Here is a 14,380-nt window from a genome sequence, read left to right on the forward strand (position 1 = left end):
TCAGCCTTCCAAGTAGCTGGAACTACAGGCGCGTGCTACCACGCCTGGCTAATTTTTTTATTTATTGTAGAGATGAGGTCTCGGCAAGTTGCCTAGCTGTTAAAGGAGTCAGGGTTACAAAGGCAATGTTAGGAAAAGCAGAACAGGCAAGTTTTGGGCAAAGATGAAGTAGATGAGATTTTTTTTTAACCAGTTGGAACAGCTAAAATGTACCGAATGATTACAACGTGCCAGGTAACTTACATTGTTATTGTTGTAAGTGCTTTATATAATTAATCTTCACAACTGTAGGAAGGAAGGGTCTACTACTATCATTCTCGGTGGATGAAGAAACTAAAGCACAAACAGGCAACTTGTCCAAGGTCACAAAGCTAGTTAGTATCTGAACCAGTGTCTAAAATTAGGGCAACCTGGCTCCAGAGTCCAAATCTTAGCTATGCTATACTACAGTGTATGTTGACATATATATGTGTGTGTAAATCTGCCTCGCTCACAGAAATTATGACTCCTGAAAGGATGCAAAAGGAAGTAAGTTACATCAAGACAGAAAAGCAAAAGAAACAAGGACCAAACAAGCAGGAGATCCTTCCCATCATTCTACTCTAGTTGTCTCATTCTCTCACATCCTCAGTTTCCTTTTCTTCTCTCCATCCTTTTTCTTCTTTTTATTTCCTCTGAACTGCCTATAATATGAAGGATGAAGTATATTTTTTGTCACATGTTTTTTGCTCTAATTTTTAAGGTAGGTGGGCTGAATTCAACAAACATTTATCGACTATATGTCTGAAATTGTACTAAGCATAACAGATATATTGAGGAAAAAAACCAATTCATTAAGGAGTTTACCTTAGATGATTATTAAAACAAAAAAACGCTGGGCACAGTGGGTCACACCTGTAATCCCAGCACTTTGATAGGCCAAATTGGGAGGATTGATTGAGCCCAGAAGTTCTCAAGCCTGGGCAACATAATGAGACCTCATCTCAAAAAAAGAAAGAAAGAAAATCCTAAATAATTACTCTTCATATGTATGTCTCCTTTGATCTGTTTTTCTTTTTTCTTTTTCTTTTTTAACTAGAGACAGAGTCTCACTTTGTTGCCCAGGCTAGACTTGAACTCCTGAGCTCATCCCACCTTGGCCTCCTGAGTAGCTGGGACAACAGGTGTAAGCAACAGAATCCTGCTTTCTTTGATTTCAATTGCCTCCAAGTCAATAGGTTAAAAAAAAAAAAAAAAAGATTATCTCCCCTATCCAATCTAGTTACCCAATCATCAATTCCTGTTTGTTCCAGTTTCTATTTTTTTTAAGAGTTGGAGTCTCACTGTCGCCCAGGCTGGAGTGCAATGGCTTGCTCACAGGCATCACAGCCTTGACCTGCTGGGCTCAGGCGATCCTTCTGCCTCAGGTTTCCAAGTAGCTGGAACCACAGGCGTGCATTACCACACCCAGCTAATTTTTTTATTGTAGAGACAAGGTCTCACCAAGTTGCCCAGGCTGGTCTCGACCCCTGAGTTCAGGCAATCCTCTTGCCTCGGCCTCCCAAAGTGCTGGGATTGAGCCACCACAACCGGCTGTTCTAGTTTCTAAATAGCTTCTAAATCCAATTGCCTCTCTCCATTCCTTCTGCCAATACTTTAGTTTAGGTTGTCATTCCCAGGACTGGATTATTTCAATACCCTTCTAGCTGGTGTCCCTAACTCTAGCTTCTTATTATTTTTATTTATTTATTTTTTGAGTCAGGTTCTCTATTGCCCAGGCTAGAGTACAGTGGTATGGATCATGGCTCATGGAGCCTCAAACTCCTGGGCTCAGGCAGTCCTTCCGCTTCAGCCTCCCAAGTAACTGAGATTACAGCTGTGCACCACCATGCCCACCATATTTTTTTATTTTTGTAGAGACAGGGTCATACTATGTTGCCTAGCCTGGACTCAACCAATCCTCCTGCCTCAGCATCCCAAAGTGCTCGGAATACAGGTGTGAGCTATCGAGCTCGGCCCCCTACTTCTAGTCTTGCCGTTTTTCTAATCCTCTCAGCACACTGTGTCCAGTCATCCTTTTTTTAATTTTTAAATTAATTATTTTTTTAGAGGAAGGGTCTCACTATGTTGCTGGGGCTGAACTCAAACTCTTGTAATCAAGCAATCCTTCTGCCACAGCCTCTGAAATAGCTGAGACTACAGGCATGCCACCAGCTCCAGTCATCATTCTAAAATAAAAATCCGACCACTATCATTGCCCTCTGATTAAAATCCTTCAGAGGAGTCCTACTGCCTTAACAATGAAATTCAAACTTTAAGAAAGGCATAAAAGGCTCTTGATGATCTGACCCGTTTGTACATTCCTACCTCCCACACCATGCTTCAAGCAAACTGAGCTATTTCCAGCACAATGTCTGCTGCACACTTTGATGCCTCTGTACTGTGATGCCCTTTCCAAGTCAGCCGTACTCTCCCTTCTTAAATTATTTTGCTCCTTCCCATCCTTCAACCATCATCTTCTCCAAAGAGTCTTTCCTAATAATCTCAGACTGGATTAGATAACTTTCTGATGTATTCCCTTAGCGTCCTGGGTTTATCTCATTCAGAACACTCAATTCCCCCGAATTATAGTTGTTTCTCATTGGTATTCATCAACAGGAAATTAGGGTAGGTACCGCAACACAAAGCACAGTACCTGGCACACAGAGGATGCCAAAGAGATGTTTTATGAATACTGGAGTTCTCTCAACATAATGAACTTTATAGTTTATTTATAATGCTCTGATACTGAAAAGATCATTTGTTATTTTTTTTTTTTCTTTTGAGTTGGAGTCTCACTCAGTCGCCCAGACTGGAGTGCAGTGGCCGCTCCCGGCCACCGCAGCCTTGCCTGCTGGGCTCCAGCGATCCTTGCGCCTCAGCCTTCCGAGTAGCCGGAATTACAGGCATGCACTACCACGCCCGGCTGATTTTTTGATTTATTGTAGAGATGAGGTCTTGCTGCCCAGGCGGGTCTCGAACCCACGGGCTCAGGCAATCCACTCAACTCAGCCTCCCAAAGGCACGGGATTACAGGCTGAGCCACCGAGCCCGGCTAAGATCATTTGTTTCTATGTTTATCTGTGCTCCCACAGGACTTGCTACATTTTTTGCAAATGCTTATTTCCCATACTAGATCATAACTTCCTCATGAGCTGGAAATATTTTTGAATGACTGATGAATTAAAATTCCATCAGTTTATTAATAACCCTAACCTAAAAGGGTACAAATATATGATCTCAATGTAATGTGACCAAGATCCAAGTCAGGTATCTATCTTCCTTTCATCTCTAGGAAACCTGGGCTTTTAATTACAACCAACCAAACTTACTTTTATCCGAGAATGGTCATTCATCTGTCTATGTCAACTGATTATCAGGTCACACAGTGTGACCAAGCATATAGGGCCATGGTTCTAAACCAAGAGTGATTCTGACCCCCCACAGGACATTTGAAAATGTCTAGAGACACTTTTAGTTGTCACAACTGGGGAGAGGGGATACTCATGACACCTACAATGCACAGAACAACCCCCAATGAAAGAAATTATCCAGCTCAAAATGTCAGTGGTGCTGAAATTGAGACATCGTGATATAGGAAAACAGACTCATCTCTTTTCATAGGTCTGAAAAATCTTTTTTTTTTTTTGCTTTTTTGAGTTGGAGTCTTACTCTGTTGCCCAGGCTGGAGTGCAGTGGCACACTCATGGACCACAGCCTCGACCTGCTGAGCTCAGATGATCCTTCCACCGCAGCCTTCCTAGTAGCTAGAACTACAGCATGTACCACCACGCCCAGCTAATTTTTTGATTTATTGTAGAGAAGAGGTCTCGCCAAGTTGCCCGGGCTGGTCTTGAAACCATGGACTCAGGCAATCCTCTCACCCTGGCCTCCCAAAGAGATGGGATTATAGGCTTGAGCCACCGCGCCCAGTCTACATTTTTAGTATTTGCACAGAAAAATTTTCTGGAATCATGTTCACCAAACAATCATTGGGATGGGAAATAAACTTTCACATTCTATTCTGCTGGCACTTTAGTATTATTAATTTTTTTTTTTGAGTGGGAGTCTCACTCTGTCGTCCAAGCTAGAGTGCAGTGGCACACTCACAGCTATCTCAGCGTCAACCTGCTGGGCTCCAGCAATCCTTCTACCTCAGTCTTCCAAGTAGCTGGAACTACAGGCGTGCGCTACCATACCCGGCTAATTTATTCAATTATTGTAGAGATGAGGTCTCGCCAAGTTGCCTGGGCTGGTCTTGACCCACAAGCTCAGGCAATCCACTGGCCTCAGCCTCCTAAAGTGCTGGGATTACAGGCTGAGCCACCAAGCAGAGCTAATATTATTAATTTTACATCTGTGTTACTCATAACAAAGATAAATCTGAAAAGAAAAAATGTAGTTTACTCTTACCAATTACACAGCATGTTTCTACACGATATTTATCAATCTCACAGAGGTTATGAGCCAGATAACTCAACTCAGATTTCATGCTCTGGAAGAAAAGAAAAAGATAGTCTAAGCATGAAAAAGAAACTTTTTTTTTTTTTTGAGTTGGAGTCTCACTCTTTCGCTCAGACTGGAGTGCAGTGGCTGCTCCCGGCCACCGTAGTCTCGACCTGTTGGGCTCCGGCAATCCTTCCACCTCAGCCTTCCAAGTAGCTGGAACCACAGGCGTGCGCTATCACGCCTGGCTAATTTTTGATTTATTGTAGAGATGAGGTCTCGCCAAGTTGCCCACGTGGGTCTTGAACCCGCAGGCTCAGGCAATCCACTCACCTCAGCCTCCCAAAGGCGCAGGATAACAGGCTGAGCCACCGAGCCCAGCTGAAAAAGAAACTTTAAATTATTTTTCTGTAGCTCATGTAACTGGGTGACAATCCAACCCAGGAGATTATTGCACAAAAGAGCTTTTTTTTTTTTTTTTTAGGAGTAGGAGTCTCACTCTGTTGCCCAGGCTGGAGTGCAGTGGCATGCTCACAGCCACCAGCCTCAACCTGCTGGGCTCAGGTGATCCTTCCGCCTCAGTCTTCCCAGTAGCTGGAACTATAGGCATGTACCACCATGCCAGGCTAGTTTTGTGATTTATTGTAGAGATGAGGTCTCGCCAAGTTGCCCAGGCTGGTCTCAAACCAGTGGGCTCAGGCAGTCCTCTCACCTCGACCTCCCAAAGTGCTGGGATTATAGGTGTGAGCCACTGTGCCCAGTCCAAAAGAGCTTATTAATCAAGCCCAAACAAGAAAAGTAGCTCACCCTGACATAAAGAAGGTTAGAGAATGTGTCCATATTTTCAATCCTGTAGGGGTCTTGTTTCCTTAGCTCATTAAAAATGGAGAGGGCTTTGTCAATATCTGCAGAAAGAAGACAGGGAGTTCAGAAAACAACATAGTACGCCTCTCAGGGTCTGATGGCATTTCATTGTCCTTATTCACTCACCTCTGATATTGTGATAGGCCACAGCAATTTGGGAAACAATATATGAGCTCTTAGAGAAGCCCACATCAATGAGATTCTGATACTTTTGCAGAGCCTCCTCTATTAACTGCAACTCTGTGTATATATGAGCCAGAAAAAACTCTTTCATCCAGGTGTCTGGCAAAGACAGGAACTTCAGCTGGCAGCAGGAGAGAGAGGGACACATTTAATATAATTTGATCTCCCAAACAAACATTCAGGAATTATCTTTATTGTCTAAAGGAATTTATCAGTAAATTTTTATTACAGCATCTAATAATGAACACAGGGCAGTCCAATTAAGTGAATATGACTTTTAAGCACAATAGGGAGGAATAGCCTAGTTGGGAAAGCCTTCAAAGAAAAATATTGGATTTGAGATTAAGTCTTAAGGGATAGGTAGGATTTGAATAGAAAAAAGAGAGGAAGAAAAAGACTATTCTAGGGAGGGCAACAACATAAGTTGAGGCAAAACAGTCAAGAAGAGCATGGATGAGTAGAATGAGGAAACTTGCTTGGATTGAGGAGAAGCTAGGTACTTGGATGCAGTGGGAAAAAAAGACTGAACTAATAGGGTAGTTCCTACAGCACAACAGAAAACGGGATGCAATACTACTACAAGTTTTTAGCAAGAGAATGACATGATGACAAATGTGCTGTAAGAGTGAGTTTGGAAACATGCATAATGGCTTAGAAAGAAAGTATAAAAAAATGAGAACACTAGATAGAAGGTACCTATTTTATAAGTAATCCAAATTTGAGATGATAACTGAGATGCCAAAGAAAACCAAGAGAAAAAGATGTGTACAAGAAAGCAACCACGGCAATGTCTTGTGACTAACTAGATAAAGGGAGAGAATAAGAGAAAGAGAAAAGACAAATAGGACTCTGAGGTGTCAATCAAGGCTAGGGAGTCTTTTTTTTTGAGTTGGAGTCTCACTCTGTCACCCAGACTGGAGTACAGTGGCTGCTCCCGGCCACCGCAGCCTCGACCTGCTGAACTCCAGCGATCTTCCCACCTCAGCCTTCCAAGTAGCCAGAATTACAGGCATGCGCTACCACGCCCGGCTGATTTTTTGATTTATTGTAGAGATGAGGTCTCGCCAAGTTGCCCAGGCAGGTCTTGAACCCGCGGGCTCAGGCATTTCACTCACCTCAGCATCCCAAGGCGCGGGATTACAGGCTGAGCCACCGAGCGGGCATGGCTAGGGAGTCTTTAGAAATAGTGATGCTTCCGGGCTTGGTGGCTCAGCTTGTAATCCTGCGCCTTTGGGAGGCTGAAGTGAGTGAACTGCCTGAGCCCGCGGGTTCGAGACCCGCCTGGGCAGCGAGACCTCATCTCTACAATAAATCAAAAAATCAGCCGGGTGTGGTAGCGCGCGCCTGTAATTCCAGCTACACGGAAGGCTGAGGTGGAAGGATCGCTGGAGCCCAGCAGGTCAAGGCTGCGGTGGCCGGGAGCGGCCACTGCACTCCAGTCTGGGCGACAGAGTGAGACTCCAACTCAAAAAAAAAAAAAAGACAGAAATAGTGATGCTAGTGAGAGTCTATCAAGTTGGGAAGAATAAAGAGAATTTGGTAGACAAGATGAGAAATTTGGTTTTGCATATTTTGAGTCGAGAGATAAACTTTCAGTGAAAGTCTAGAAGGCAGTTAGAGATAGGTAAATATAAATAGAGAAAGATAAGATTTCAGACACAGATTTAGCGGCACAGTCATTATTGGGGGAAAATCAACCAGCCTTTGGCTTTTTAGAACTAACAAAAGGAAGTGTGTTGTTGCCTCCGTTAACTACTGAAAAACAGCAAAATAAATACTCTGGACAATGTCCCCTAATAATGACTAATAAAATCACTGCAGTTTATTTTAAAAATTTATATGCATTATTTCCTTAATAAAAAAATCTCTAAGGTTTTTTGTTTTTTGAGTCACAGCCTAACTCTGCTGCCCAGGCTGGAATACAGTGGTACACTCACAGCTACCACAGCCTCAGCCTGTGCCACAATACCCAGCTAATTTTTTAATTTATTATAGAGATGCAATCTTGCCAAGTTGCTCAAGCTGGTCTCAAACCCCTGGGCTCAGGCAATCCTCTCATCTCCACCTCTTTAAGTGCTAGGATTACAGGCATGAACCACTACACCCAGCCAAATCTCTAAGTCTTTACAGAATCCATGACAACTCAGAAGAGCCCTGAACAATGTTTTAATATAACCCTTGATATCAGAGGAACCTTCCCTATAGCATGTTTGGAATTAGAGGAGAAACTATAATAACATTTAGTCTATAAAACAAGTTCCAGTAAAACCTGAATATCAAAACATAAATATGAAGTAATATTCTAATATAACCAGATGTAAATCTAACAGCAACTACCAAACAAGAGCGTCATTCATCTTTCAAATGAAGACCTAAATTCTGAAGCAGTAAAAAGAGACTAGAAGTGCAGCAAAGCGAGGGCTATACCGAAGGTCTGGCAAAACTCTTCCCTCACCCCTACATTAGTACAGAATTACATAAGGCTTGAAGCAGATAGTTTTAGTAGCTCATCTCAATTTACCATCTCTTTGTCTGTGATCAGGTTACACAGTTCTAACCAGGCTCCCCAGTGCAAGGGCAAAACATGAGTAGCCTCCACAAACACATCAATCGCCTCTTTTACCAAGTCCAGTTTTCGAAGCACCACACCATAACTGGGAAAAAAGGAAACAATCACAGGAACAGTTAATGCTTTATGACATCTCTCTTCTACTAAGGAGAATATGTCAGAGAAATTTCCAAATTATTCTAACACTTACAGATAAAGGCCAAATCCATCAAGTTCCCGAGCTTGGTGTTTTTTGCTGAGCTCCACTCTCAGTTCTCTGAGAGCCTCATTTTTCACTTGTCCTTTCTCCAGGGGGCCTAGGAAAGAAACAAAGTCTCTGACCTAAGGGTAGGATGTTAGTTTTCATTTCCATAAACATAGATATTCCCTTTAGCATCAACCAAAGTTACACCTGAAATCTCCCCCAAACACAAGTCACCCATGATATCTTACACAATCCATTAACTTCATTCCAGAAATTGCAACTGATAATGGGTCTATAGTCATATTATGTTAGGTCCACACAGTTCTTTTTTAAATTCTGAATTAGCTATGAATGTTTAAAAATAAGAAACCTCAACTGAAAATCTGAATTTCCAACTTCAGCTTGCAGGGAACAGGGAAGGGCCAAGGAAAGAAAGTCTTACATCAGGTCTAGAATCCCCCAAGGTAGATTACTCCTTAGTCAAAGCTTGGTAACAACCACTCAACTGAGATTAAGCCATGTGCTTTCCAATTTGCAACAGTCAGTCCATTTATATTATCTGCTTGGCTCCTGCAGGCATTTAAGTTCACAACCCTGCTTTTTAGGTTAAAAGGTAAAATTAAAAAATTCATACCTAAACTATCAACTGTTTCGTCATCCTTCTTTTTTTCTCCAGACTGTAAAAGAAAATCAACAAATAGGTCTTTTTTCAATTTGTCCTAAAACTAGCAGCCCAATTCTACCTAAAGGGCCAAGTCCAACCAAAATGGCATCTACTTTTGGTCACTAATATTAAACAACATTTCAGGGGTTCCCACTGGCCAAATCTGGGATCATCTGAGCACCAAAGGGCAGTAATAAATTATAAATAATTAAAAATATAAGAATCCATGAGTCCATGCTGACACTAAAAAAATAAATAAATGGGAAAAGAGAAGGCTCTTGCTTAAAGTACAATGCCAAGTGTTGAGTAATAAATGTAAAAAGAGTACCACAGCAGAAAATCCACATTATGCAATATTATAGCAGAGTGCCTCAGATAAAAAATTAACAATGGATATTAAATTTAGAGGAAATTTTTTAATGAGGAGCAGGATATTTGCATGGCCTTAAAGTGTATCCCCACAGATTGCTGATAAGTTGCAAGAGAAATAAAAGTAACTACTCAGTGCAGAAAATAGACATCTTGACTAAGTGATCTACAAGCAGTGAGGGGCTTATAGACACTGTATAACACCAGATGCAATGCCCTTTGAAGATATATCAGACATATCCAAAATGAGGAACATCCTATTTAAAAAAAGAAAAAGGGGTCAAAACCCATAGAATGTACAACACAAAAAGTAAAACCTAAAGTCAACTGTGGACTTTTGTTGATAATGATGTTTCAGTGATACTTTATTGGTTATAACAAATACATCACCCAGATGCAAGATACTACTAATGGGAGAAGCTGTGTGGGAAGGGGAAAAGGGGCATATGGGAACGCCTACAGTTTATGCTCAATTTTGCTGTAAACCAAAAACTGCCCTGAAAAACAGTCTATTAATTTAAGAGAAGAAAAAGTGGAGGGAGAACCATAAACTCCAAAAAACGTCAATGTCATAAAAGACAAATAAAGTCTGATCCAGATTAGAGGAGATTAAAGAGACAGGACAATTTATTGTAATTCCTGATCCTACAGGAAATGAGAGGGAAATACTATAGAAGACATTGTTGGGTCAATTGGCAAGACTGGAATTCACTGGTAAATTAAAGTGTGGTATCAATGTTAAATTTACTGAAGTTGATAACTATATTGTAGTTATTTAAGCAAAATATCCATATTATAGAGATATACATTGAAAATTTTAGGGATAAAGCATGATAATATCTGCAATCAACTCTCAAATGGTTCAGAGAAAAAAACTGTATGTGTGCATGTGTGTGGAATGAAAGAAAAAAAGAGAGACATGATAAAGAAAATAGGATAATATACTCACAATAGGTGAATCTGAATAAAGGATACATAGGTCTTTTATTGTACTAGTCTTTTTTTTCCTTTTCTTTCTTAACTTTTTGTAGCAAGGGTGTCTCACTATGGTTCCCAAGCTGGTCTTGAACTCCTGAGCTCAAGCAATCCTCCCACCCTGGCCTCCCAAAGTGCTAAGATTACAGGCATGAGCCTCTTTGTACTATTCTTCTTGTGGCTTTTCTGTCAGTTTGAAATTATGTTCAAATAAAAAGTTAAAATATTTAGGTTTCACTTTTTCTTTTTCTGCATTTTAAACATAAGCCCTAACGAACTGTTTCCCTCTCAAACCTCAGTAAATGCTGCTTTTTTTTTTCCACTGTGGTCTAAGGTGCATGGCAGTATAATCTTATTCTACCATAATTTGTCTAAATAGTGCTTCTACACAGGTATAAACTAAATGTAAAAGATTAACATTTTAGCTGGGTGTGGTAGCTCGCGCCTGTAATCCCAGAACTTTGGGAGATGGAGGCAAGAGGACTGCCTGAGCCCAGGGGTTCAAGACCAGCCTGGGCAACTAGGTGAGATCTCATCTCTACAGTAAATCAAAAAATTAGCCAGGCATGGTGGTGCACACCTATAGTTCAAGCTACTTGGAAGGCTGAGATGAAAGGACCTGAGCCCAGAAGGTCGAAGCTGTGGTAGCTGTGAACATGGCATTGCAATCCAGCCTGGGTGACAGAGTAAGACTCTGACACACACACACAAAAAGGAGTAATGTTTTAAATCTCAAAATCTCGTAACTTCAGAATATCATTCTTAAGCTCATGGGGGATAAATAAAATATGATTATTTATTAATAAAATATTATTTTTAAAAAGGAAGGAAACTCTCATATATGCTACACCATGTATGAACCTTGAGGACATTATGCTAAGTGAAATAAGCCAGTCACCGAAAGACAAATGCCAGGTGTGGTGACTCAAGTCTATAATCCCAGCACTTTGGGAGGCCAAGGTGAGAGGATTGTCTGAGCCCAGCAGGTCAACGCTAGGGTGGCCATGAGTGTGCCACTGCATTTCAGCCTGAGTGATGAAGTGAGACTCCAACTCAAAAAAAAATCAGAGCTGTGCACAGTAGCTCACACTTGTAAACCCAGTATTTTGGGAACCCAAGGCGGGAGGATTGCTTGGTGCCAGAAGTTCAAGATCAGCCCGGGTAACATAGCAAAACCTCCTTCTCTACAAATAAAATTTTTAAATTAGCCAGAAGTGGTGGCATATGCCTATAACCCTGGATAATGGGGAGGCTTGAGCCTAAGAGTCCAAGGCTGCAATGAGTCATAACTGCACCACTGCACTCCAGCCTGGGTAACACAGTGAGGCTCTGTCTCAAAAAAAAAAAGGAAAAATAAAGTGACTTAAATATAGTCCATAACTGCAAGAAACTATCATACTTGGCAAATACAAACTATGATTAAGCAAGTTGAGCATCCCAAATAAAAAAATCTGAAATATAAAATACTCCCAAATCCACAACTTTTTGAGCACTGACATGACAATCAAAGGAAACACTCACTAGAGTATTTTGGATTTTGGATTTTCAGATTAGTGATGCTCAACAGGTAAGAAAAATGTATATATTCCAAAATACAAAAAAATCAGAAATCCAAAACACTTTCAGTACCAAGAATTTCAGATAAGTGATACTCAAGCTATATCTGGAAATGAAAAGTGTATACATTTTTAATAAATCAATTTACTTATTTATTAAAGACGAGGTATCCCTCCATCACACAGGCTGGAGTGCAGTGTCATGATCATAGCTCACTGCAGTCTCAAATTCCTGGGCTCAAGTGATCCTCCTGCCTCAGCTTCCCAAGTAGCTGAGACTACAGGTGCCTGTCACCACACTTGACTAATTTTTTTTTTTTTGAGTTAGAGTGCAGTAGCATGCTCATGGCCACCCCAGCATCGACCTGCTGTGCACCAGCGATCCTTCCGTCTCAGCTTTCCAAGTAGCCGGAACTACAGGCGTGTTACCATGCATGGCAAATTTTTTTTATTTATTGTAAAGACGAGGTCTCGCCAAGTTGCCCAGGTTGGTCTTGAACCCACAGCCTCAGACAATCCACTCGCCTCGTCCTCCCAAAGTGCTGGGATTACAGGCTGAGACACTGAGCCTGGTGACTAATTTTTTTAAAAAATTCTTTGTAGAGATGGCGTCTCACTGTGTTACCCAAACGGTCCTCCTATCACAGCCTCCTAAAGTGCTGGGATTATAAACACAAGGCATCTGGCTTAAATATCTGTTTATATAGAAGATAACAACTAAGAAAAAGTAGAAAAGTACATTAATGCTCCAAATTAAAATAGGAAAATAAACTTCAATTATTCAATACAGTATTAAATTATTTTACTTGCATTATTCTTTAGAGTTATAATCTGTAATAGCCATAAAACAAACGCAACAAATATACTATAAACTAAAATGATAATTGAGCTTATAAATTTAAAAATCAGCCCAGACTTTTTAACTTAATTCTTACACAAAAATATCAAGTCACAGGCATGAAGAATCTTAAAGCCATAGTCAGGTGGTACTAATCATCCTGTTAGTCATTCCTAAGAATATTTTCTTCTACACCATCTTTTTTTCCACTGTATCTCTTTAAAATTATTGTTAAGTATTTATAAAGTACATTCACTCAGTGACCCACTGCCACACTATTTAAAAACATTAGACTTTTCCCACTTGGTTCTAAATACAGATGCTTCTCTAAAAGCAGAATGACATCTTAAAATGGCTCTCACCAGATATCTGGAATACATATATAGGAAATAGGCTTTCTTGCTATTGCAGCCATGCAGGAAATGTGCTGCCCGATCATACTCTTTAACATCAAAGTAGGCCTTGGCCAGGGTGTAAGCATCCATATCCTGAGCATCCTCCTAGAAAAGAGATAAGTTTATATAAGTGGTTGGGAACAGGACAACAAAAGTTCAAATTTTAAAAGAATATTTGGCCCAGTGGCTCATGCCTGTAATCCCAGCACTTTGGGAGGTCAGTCTCAAACACAGCAAGACCTCATCTGGACAACATAGAAAGACCTCATCTCTACAAAAAAATCAAAAAATTAGCTGGGCGTGGTGGTACACACCTGCAGTTCCAGCTAGTCAGGATGCTGAGGTAGAAGGACGGCCTAAGCCCAGGTTGAGGTTGCTGTGAGCTGTGATCAGTGGGATCATGCCAATGTACTGCAGCCTGGGTAACAGAGTATGACTCTGACTTCGGGAAAAAAAAAAAGCATATTCATTAACTCAAGATGTATGAAAAAAAAGATTATTATCCTTCTTCCCAAATCCTAACATGGTGCGCACGCGTGCGCACACACATTTTTTTTTTCTTTTTCTTAGTCGAGATCTCACTTTATCGCCCAGGCTAAAGTGCAGTGGCACATGATATATTTTTAAGTATTTATTTTATTACCAGGCAAGGCCATAGACTTTTTTTTCTTTTTTTTGAGTAGGAGTCTCACTCTGTCACCCAGGCTGGAGTGCAGTGGCACACTCACTGCCACCGCAGCCTCAACCTGCTGGGTTCAGGTGATCCTTCCGCTTCAGCCTTCCAAGTAGCTGGAACTACAGGCGTGCACCACCACACCCAGCTAATTTTTCTGATTTATTACAGAGATGAGGTCTCACCAAGTTTCCCAGGCTGATCTCAAACCCCTAGGCTCAGGCAATTCTCTCTCCTTGGTCAACCAAAGTGTTGGGATTACAGGCATGAGCCACCATGCAAAGCAAACTTTGTTTTCTAAAATATTTTTTTCAAAATAAAAAGTTGGAAAAAAAAAACTTGTATTTATTGTTAACACATTTTATATATATATATTTTCTTTTTCAGTTGGAGTCTCACTCTGTCACCCAGGCTGGAGGACAGTGGCACGCTCACGGCCACTGCAGCCTTGACCTGCTGGGCTTAGGTGATCCTTCTTTTTTTTTTTTTTTTTTTTCATTAATCAGTATTTTTTATTATGGTTTTGTGGGGTACAGTTAAGGGTTAGGTGTACAATGACGTTTCATTCAGGCACCCTGTAGATAAGAAGTGTTTTCCCATCCCCCGACAGATATTTGCTACTGTTAATCCCATCCCCCTCCCCCCC

The 14,380-nt window shown here is 40.9% G+C and overlaps 1 protein-coding gene across 1 annotated transcript in view; it reads right to left on the reverse strand.

Annotated features, from left to right (window-relative positions):
- CDC23 (cell division cycle 23) overlaps positions 1-14,380 on the reverse strand; it is a 25,043-nt gene that overhangs the window by 6,183 nt on the left and 4,480 nt on the right. Inside the window, exons 3-9 of the mRNA XM_008059288.2 lie at positions 13,029-13,166; positions 8,899-8,941; positions 8,271-8,376; positions 8,033-8,165; positions 5,455-5,632; positions 5,272-5,369; positions 4,432-4,513 (exon numbers count right to left, since the gene is read on the reverse strand). Coding sequence (XP_008057479.1) covers positions 4,432-4,513; positions 5,272-5,369; positions 5,455-5,632; positions 8,033-8,165; positions 8,271-8,376; positions 8,899-8,941; positions 13,029-13,166 — 778 coding nt within the window. The remainder of the gene's footprint in view (positions 1-4,431; positions 4,514-5,271; positions 5,370-5,454; positions 5,633-8,032; positions 8,166-8,270; positions 8,377-8,898; positions 8,942-13,028; positions 13,167-14,380) is intronic.

Source organism: Carlito syrichta, unplaced genomic scaffold, assembly GCF_000164805.1.
Source record: "Carlito syrichta isolate Samal-C Ts95f unplaced genomic scaffold, Tarsius_syrichta-2.0.1 Scaffold303986, whole genome shotgun sequence".
Lineage (NCBI taxonomy): Eukaryota > Metazoa > Chordata > Mammalia > Primates > Tarsiidae > Carlito > Carlito syrichta.